Source organism: Solea senegalensis, linkage group LG4, assembly GCF_019176455.1.
Source record: "Solea senegalensis isolate Sse05_10M linkage group LG4, IFAPA_SoseM_1, whole genome shotgun sequence".
NCBI lineage: Eukaryota > Metazoa > Chordata > Actinopteri > Pleuronectiformes > Soleidae > Solea > Solea senegalensis.
In genome coordinates, this window is record NC_058024.1 from 7101867 (window position 1) to 7110640 (window position 8774).

The window sequence follows — 8774 nt, forward strand, 5'->3', positions numbered from 1 at the left end:
TTCAATTTAACCCATCACTGACTCCAGGAATTGCATCTTTGGTCGTCTCACCTGCTAATCAAAATCTCTGCAACAGTAATAACATTAGCTATATAACATATGTCCCCCTGTCTTAAACTAAATCTTAATTTAATAATTCATTCATTCATTCATACATTCATTCACGTAAACTAGCCTGTGGCTATATTCTGGCATACTTATGGCCCAAGCCTTAAGATGAATTTGATTTGGGGCCCCCTCCCAACACCTCAGAGTAGCTGGTGCTTGACTATTATTGATATGATAACACTATAGTTTTGGTATTTACACCAAACTAATGTCACTTTAGAGGGCAGTAAAATAACAAAAGTGTCCTAGTATTAATTTACATTACAAGTGTGGTGATACAGACAGCAGATGTGCCAGTGTGCACTAAATTAGCGAACGTCAACTCCACTTCTTTAATATGTTAAAAAAAAAAGAAATCACACACAAACGTGTGTCACTGAGGTTGTGATTATTCCTGGAGGTCATGACAGAGAGAGAGCAGGACCACTGGCCTTTAAAAGAAAACTTTGGAACTCTCTGGACTGGTGTATGACGTTATTCTTAAGATATTGCAGACAAAACTGTAGTGTTCCACATGACTCTGTGTTTAGCTCTTGTGTTGCCTGGCAACATTCCCACACTGCACACAAAGTGATTTGTTTAAGGGCAGGACAGATGGAGGCGATGGCAACATTGCAAACGCGTGACTGTGGCAAACAGTTTGGATAATGGCTGAAGACATGCATCTGCTGCTCTTGTTTAGCAGGTTGATGGGATAAATGCTTCCTGCACTGCTGCACACACACAAACGCTCCCTCAGTCAGATCGAAGGACAATCACATATGTATAATGTTATGCACTGCAGCTTTAAGTACAGTAGGTACATATTTTAACATCTTTTTTTTACGTCTGTCCCTGCTGGCAGCCCTCTTATTAGTCACACAGTGAGTAACACAGTGAGGAAACTGAGGCGTGCTCAGCGGCTTGTGGCAAAATCAGTGTTGATGATGTGTCATCACCTAACACAACCACTCCTTAAAAAACCCTGACCTATCCCTTTAATTGAGACCAGGCTAATGTGTCAGTACCTCATACAACCACACTTGTAAAAACTGGATTATTCCTTTAGTTTCAGAAAGTAACCTTTAACTGACTGGAAAACAGAAGTCTGTCCAGCATTACTGTCACTGATTAATTTCAGCCATGAGTCTGCAGATTAAACTCCAAACTAAACGTGACTCATCATATTTCCAGATCTGTGACTTGTTTTCTACGGTGTGGGTGGAGTGAGGGCGGTAGAAAAAAAAAAGAGCGACTAGTCCTTTGGGGCTTCCGTAGATCAGGGCCTGGGCGTCGACAGTGAAACTGGTTCACTTCTCACTTCAGCTGCTGCGTAGGAGCAAAAAGCAAACACCACCTCAGTTTGAGAGTTCGGAGGTGTCTCTTACATAAACGAGCGGTTGATATTAAACAGAAAACATGCACTCAGACAGCAGTGGTTCTCCGAGGAAGCGGACCTTGTCTCGGGGACTGAGCGAGGACGAGTCTCTCCGCAGCATTATCAAAGAGGTGAGCACACAGGAGGAGGAATCACGACAGTCACTCTGTTTGTTTACAGCCAGAGCTGTTTACGCTGCCATGTTAACTGTTTACTATTGTTGTTTATCTCCATGTAGCCAGAAAATCAAGCCGTTATGTTCATTGTCTGAGACAAATGACTCTGTTGTTAAAAACCGTTGTTTTTAGCAGGCCTGTATTTTTTACTCCACTTCCTCATTTATGAGGCGACATTGTGTCGTGTCTTTGTTGTTTTTGTTTTTGTTTACACCAGCGCTTCTCAGACTTGACAGGTTCCATGATCTTATTCAAAACCCCTGAAACATACTTTCACATTTGTACATTGACAAGAATGTTGCTTAAGTATTGACGTAAACAGACACTTTTGGGCTCAGTTACAAATCGTTTTTTTCTGTAAAGTTTAAGTCTAAGTGTAGGTCACACTAAATACACGACATTTTAACTTGTAGAATCTGTTATTTTTTTCTGTAAAATGTATTATTTTAAGACTGCATACATGTCCCTGTATTTGAGGATGTGTTCTTATGAAGAGATTGAGAAATAATTATACTTTATGGACATTATAGCATTGATAAAACAACTATTGTAATGGTGGCCTAAGACAGTTTTATTATGTATTATTATAATATTTAGGGCTGCAATTAATCTGTTGATTGTTTTCTGGAGTACTTGTTTGGACCATAAAATGTCAGGTAATGTTGAAAAATGTTGATTGGTTTTTCCCAAACCTTGACATGATGTGTCCCAGTAATTGCAAGTTGTACCTAATAAAGTGATTATTGAGTGTATCAGTATGTTTACGTTTATGTTTTTATAACTTAACTGTGCATGGGAACATACTGTTTTTATATCCCTGACTGACCCCCACCAACAATCCCTCCAAGGCCCACCTGTCCCTGCAGTCCACACTTCAGGCAAACAATGGTTTACATGATGCGATGATGCTGGCCGGGCTCTAACTGACCTTTGTCTGTGTCTTTGTCGCTTTATCAGGCTGAGAGTTCGTCCAGGCGTCTAACGCGAGGGGACAGCCGAGCAGGCAGCGTGAAGAGGGCAAGTGAAAGTCAGGTAGGAGCCACAGCGTCTGCATCAAACCAGGGGCCTGATAATCTCCTGTTTACAAAGTAAAGTTCAGTTGTGCTTCATTATTTCCACTTAGGACTGGGCAATAATTCAATAACAGTTATACTTTAAAAACTATTTTGTGAACATCATATAACATAGGTTCCATTTGCACTGTTGTAATGTTTACACACTGTGCAAAAATACACTTTGAGACACAACACATGATGCTGCTGATTAATGTTTTTGCCTCAAATTTGCAAAATGTTAGTTGTTTACAGTCTTCTTAGAAGTTTAAAAGCACAAATTAGTTTATTAACATTCACAAAGAAGCAACACCCAATCTCTAACCATGTAACACAGTAATTATCTACAGTATATTGATTGACTTGATTTTTTTGGCCATATCACCCGCTCCTGTTGCCACTGTTATGTGAGGTAGTCCTCTTAACTGTAGATACTGTATGCAATGATTTATTATTTTTTTACTGTGCTGAATGTTGATGTTGAAATAGCTGTATTGGAACCTTGAACATTTGTTAATGTTTTTCCAATTTTGTGTGTTTGAGATGATTAACACTGAACTACCCTCTACAACCTTCCATGAACTTTTATTAAAACAAAAAAGTTTATTTTACAAATAAACTACTTTTTGCCTTTTTAACAGTCTGACCAGGATCTCTTCATGGGAATCCCTGAAATGGTGACTATTGTATTAAGTTTCACCTATTATTCTCTTATTTTTATTATACACATGATGATAGTTATTACTGTTGAATACCTTGTTGTTCAGTCACTTATACAACTTTTGATGATTGTTTTCTAAGAGCTTATTTAACACTTGTACTCCCACCAAGTAACTGAATGCACATTCCTCTAAACGTGCCCACACTGACTGTCACATGTGTGGTGTAGCTGGAGCTGCAGGCCAGCTATGACGAGGTGGTGCAGGAGCTGCGTGGGCTGGAGGTCGAGCGAGAGGCTCTGTTGTTCCAGGTGGACGTCCTGCAGGACACGCTGGAGGGCGTAGAGGAGCTGCTGGCTGAGGCCCAGAGGGAAGCTGGACAGGCTAATGTGGTATGTCCAGGCCTCACCAAAACTGGAAAAAACACTTCACTTTAAATACTTAAGTCTTATTTGGGCATTTAGTTTTGGTAAGTGTTGGTGCTCTTCTGATGCAGCCTCGTCTTTCTCTCTCTGCATTTGTAGGAGTTGGAACAAGAGAGGGAGGCCAAGAGGAAGCTGGAGAGCATGGTCAGCTCTCTGATGAAAGAGGTGGAGAGACTGAAAGAGGTAACGCAACAATTGTAATGAGAATATTACGTAACACATCTGGTAATAGGTTTTTATGTAACATTGTTAAGGGTTGTTGTTGGGCAGGAGGACAATGTGAATAATGTGTTGTTTATTTCCTTGGTATTTTCCCTTAAGCTTACCTTAACCTTTCACTGCCCACGTGTTAGAGCATTCACTGGCCACTATACTAGGCTCACCCGACCAACTGCTTGTTATTGTGCATATCTAATCAGCCAAATTGCATGGCAGCAACTTGGGATTATAAAAAGGCAACAACTTATAATAACCACTCATTACTACCCAGGTATGCAGAAGAACGTGTCTGAATTTAAAACATGCCAAACCCTATAGCCGATGGAAAGACAACACCTGGCGCCACTCCTGCCACTTTATTAGGTGTTCTCTGTACCTAATAAAGTGGCAGGTTCCAGCTATACTGACAGAAATGGCATTAGATGAACAGAACTTAAATTTCTCTTTAAATGTCAAATGAATGTTATTGCAATATGTGCAGATCTTACGATGACACGAAATGAAAGGGGCTCTTGATTTACTAACAGAGAATTAACTGTCCTTTTCAGGAAAGAAATAAAGAGCCTGCTCCTGTGAACACACGTGGAAGTGAAGATGATGTAGCAAGACAAGGACAGGAAATAAGAAACGATGCCAAGGAGCAGGATCCCTCGTCCCTGTGTGGACGCGGTGAAAGCAGAGGGCGAGTTTCAGAAGAGATGGAGCAGAGTAAAGGGACAGATGATGAAGGGAGCATCACAACAAAGCTGCTGAAGATAGTGAAACAGCCTCTGGGCCACGTACCATCTCTTGCTCTGGACAAACTGCTCTCTGAAGACGGGGTTCTCCAGAGGCCTTACGAAAACGGCGTCAACGCCGGACGAGATCTCTCACCAGATAGGAACGACTCGGACGATACCAGTGCCTACGAGGACGCGTCCGCTGAGACTCCGGAGAAGGACGGGATCTTTCCAGGTGATGGAGACGCTCAGGAGCTGCCCGATGATTCAGAGAATAAAGAGAACAACTGTCAGGCCCAAGACCCCACAAACCCTGATATGTGCTCTGTATCTTAACATTCATCTGTGGAGTCTGCTGCTGGGAGAAAGGACACATACGAAGAATATTCTAGATCCTTAAGTGAATTTTAAGAGGTCCTTGATTTGTAGTTTACAAAATCTCACACCTGAAACTAAAGCTGCATTGCCAGAAATGATAGACATTCACTTGTTTCTATGGGAATATGTTTAGGCCACAATTTGAAGATTTTGTCTCTAGAAAATTGTCATAATTTTTTTATTACCTTTGGACATTTTAGAGCTCTTTTGTGGACCGATCAGTTAGTCACAAAAATAAAGACGTTACAGTTGAATTGATGATGAAAATAGTTGTTAGTAATAGTAGCAGCCAAAGCTGAAATACACATTAATAGAAAGATAATGTTTCAAATTCACATCTCAGGATCCATTTGGTTCATACATACTTAATATTATTTGCAAGTTATTTCTTGCAAATGGCTTGTTTTGTTTTATTTTTTTAAATGAAAGATTCTTCATACTGTTTTGACATTTTACCTCTTTACTTATCTTTTAAGAAATGCTGTTTGCATATGAACATTTCAGACAAATCACGACTTACTTCATACAAAATATATTCTACTGTTTTGATAGAGACAGATGTTATGGTTCTCATCGTAGCTGCACATTTAGAAAAAGCTGATTTAAAGAATAAGAGGTTGACATTCACTGCTTGTTACAAGTATATTTATACTCAAAATGAGAGTGTAGTATACACATATTTGGTCAGTTTCACTGTAAAGGAGGATTATGTCATAAGTGACACCTAAAATCAGAGGCCGATCATTAATAAGGTTAGGTTCTGTTGACTATCACTGCCACACTGATTCCATATGAACATTCTTATTTTTTGATGTGGTTTCCTTTTCCCTTTGTTGGTTTTGATTTTAAATGTTAGAAAAAACGATTTGGCTGCATTTGCACTTTCTCAAGTTCCTGTAATAGACTTTGTCACTCGACCTCACACACAACATTCCCTTTATGACCATGCACATTAAGCGTGAGACAAACAGCTGACCTGCCACAGGCTGTATTCTCTGTCTGCATGACTACTGTATGTTTGCACATTTGCAGTGAATCTTGCTGATATGACTTTCTTTACGTGTCTTAAAAATGCTGTACACACTTTGTATTTAATGGCAATTTTTTGTATGTCTTTCTTAACAATGTTACTTGATGCCTGAGGCGACAGGAGACCCTCTTCACCTCATGTGTGATTGTCTGCATGAGGACCTACAAATGTATGTGGATCTCTGTTCTTTAGGAGTCATTTTGCATGTAGTTCATGCACTGCATCAGATAATCTTTTTTTAAAGGGATTTTCAATTTTTATTTTGTTTGCAAAACAGCTTTAAGCTCAGACGACTTTTCCACAAAGTGAGTTGAAGGGAATTTACTCTCACATGTACTGTGGTGGGTATTTATGTTTTTTTTAGTCAGTTTCTTACACGTAAGGGTTTTTTGTAATGACACACAAAGGTTATACCACTCTGCCTCCAGACAGGTCATACATAATGTTTTAAAAGTCATTCCACTTTCTCGTGAGGCTGTTGTTTCAGCACAGAGCAGCAACAGTAATCAAATAGTTTTTTGTGATTTGTCAGAAAACATTTCAAAGAAATTGTTTCTGTGTAACTCTGTGTGCTTTATGGGTTGAAACATTTTGATGTGTCCAGAGCTTTGATCCAAATGTTGAACTGTAACGGTAAATTCCAAATTTATACTTGTGCCTGATTTCAGACATTTCAGACATATCAAAATAAAAATGAAAAATAAAAATGCTGGTGTTTGTTTTTGACTTCAAAACGCTTTTTCTAACATTAGGTTTTTAGAACTTGACAAAGATGCACACGTTTGCACTAAATGTGCTATCTTAAACTACAAAATAAAATCCAAATAACTTTTAGATTTATGAATGTATCTTAGGATATCTAGATGTTCAGTAGGGCCCCATGACAGCACAGTGTCTAGCACTGTTGCCTTGCAGCAAAGTCCTTCTTCAGTCTTCAGATATTTTCCGTGATTGCCACATGAAGTGCTCATGACGATTGCTACATGGCAGTGAGTAGGAGAGGTTCAATGTTCACCGTAGCTCATCACTTCTTGTGCTGCTCTTTTATTCTCCAGTGAATGGGCCAAGACCAGTTTATTCTAAGAGTGATATCCTGGAACAGGAAATTACCATTTCAGCAAATCCCTGGGCAGGAGGTGATGGGTTTGCTGAGCAGATCCCAGAGGAACAGGTTGTTCCACATCCTCAATGCTGAGGTGGTCAGAATGAACCAATGGAAGTGATATAGTGGTTTCTGTATCTGCTGTTATGACAGGTGTTCAACTGTGTGGTTTTACTTTGCCATCAGCTTATAAACTGGTTTCAGTCATGAAATATTTAATGAGTGCAGTGTTACATTATATTAACATGACGACAGGCTTTTGTTGTAGCTAATCATCAAAATAGTAAAGTTAGGTAAATTCAACGTATCATCAGGATTTATTTACAGGCTTTATGTTAGGGCACCAACAACACAGTAGTTTACTTTCATTGTACATATACATGAAACCACAATGCTGATGGCATTATCCTGCATCATTATTATTATTTTATTTGATTCTCTAAGTGGGCCAGATGGTTGGTGTAGTGGTTAGTGCTCTTGCCTATGCAGCAAGAAGACCAGGGTTCGAGCCCTTGTTGGAACAAGGGCCTTTCTACATGGAGTTTGCATGTTTTACCTGTACGTGGGTTTTCTCAGGCTTCCTCCCACAGTCCAAAAACATGTACTGTGGGGATTAGGTAAATTGATCACTCTAAATTGATCATAGGTGTGAGAGTGAATTTGTTTGTCTCTATGTGTGGATGGATGATTCCCAGAGTACTCTTCAATATTAGTTTTTACCAAGTTGTGACCACAAGGTGGCAGACTAATGACAGGGTTTTCTTTAGAGAAGTCGATCCTGACTTGAGTCATGATGACCAGTAGGTCAAAGTTAGACTTTGTCCAGTAATAATGACCAGTGTTGAGTAGTAACTGTCATGAATGCAAACAATAAGACTGATACTTAAAATTACAAAAGAGTCTTTTAATAAAGTAAGTAAGTAAAAAAATGATCCATGGCAGGAGAAGATGGTGTGTGTATATATGTAGGAATTATATAAAAAAAAGTTATGAGAAACTGATTTTGTATTTACTTATTTTGTATTTACCACTCTGACTGACATTAACCTTACTCATTACTTACTATCAAGTAAATTACTCATTGTAATACTACATTACTTATGTTAACACAATCAATATGTGCTATATTTTCCCAAAATATTCCCCCCTAATCCTCTTCTGTATATAATAAAATGGATTAAGTTACAAAAGAGAAACGTGTTGCATACATATTGATTGTTTTCGCAAAAGTAATATAGTAATACAACGAATAAGTAAAGTTAATGCTTCTTAAAGAAGTTAATTGTAATATGTAACTTATTATATATGCCCAACGTTGCTTATGACCAAATATGTGAAAACTGAAAAATGTTGACAGGAGCATTTCAGTGTCTAAGTGCAGTCTATCACAGTGGAGAAGATTGTCACATAAATATCAGGTTTATTTACTTTTACTGTTCACCCCTGCTCAGATGTCCAAGTGTCCCCCAATGCAGCCAATCACAGAGACTGGTCAGTTCCATGGACACATATCCTACTAACAATTCAATTCAAAGGAGAAACACAGCAC

The 8774-nt window shown here is 38.9% G+C and overlaps 1 protein-coding gene across 1 annotated transcript; it reads left to right on the top strand.

Annotated features, from left to right (window-relative positions):
• Positions 1-1342: 1342 nt before the first annotated feature.
• Positions 1343-6830, top strand: si:ch1073-456m8.1 (leucine-rich repeat flightless-interacting protein 1). Its single transcript, XM_044023078.1, has 6 exons — positions 1343-1596; positions 2599-2673; positions 3335-3370; positions 3583-3744; positions 3877-3960; positions 4545-6830. The coding sequence occupies exons 1-6, from the start codon at positions 1507-1509 to the stop codon at positions 5049-5051; spliced, it is 954 nt and encodes a 317-aa protein (XP_043879013.1). The 5' UTR covers positions 1343-1506; the 3' UTR covers positions 5052-6830.
• Positions 6831-8774: the final 1944 nt, after the last annotated feature.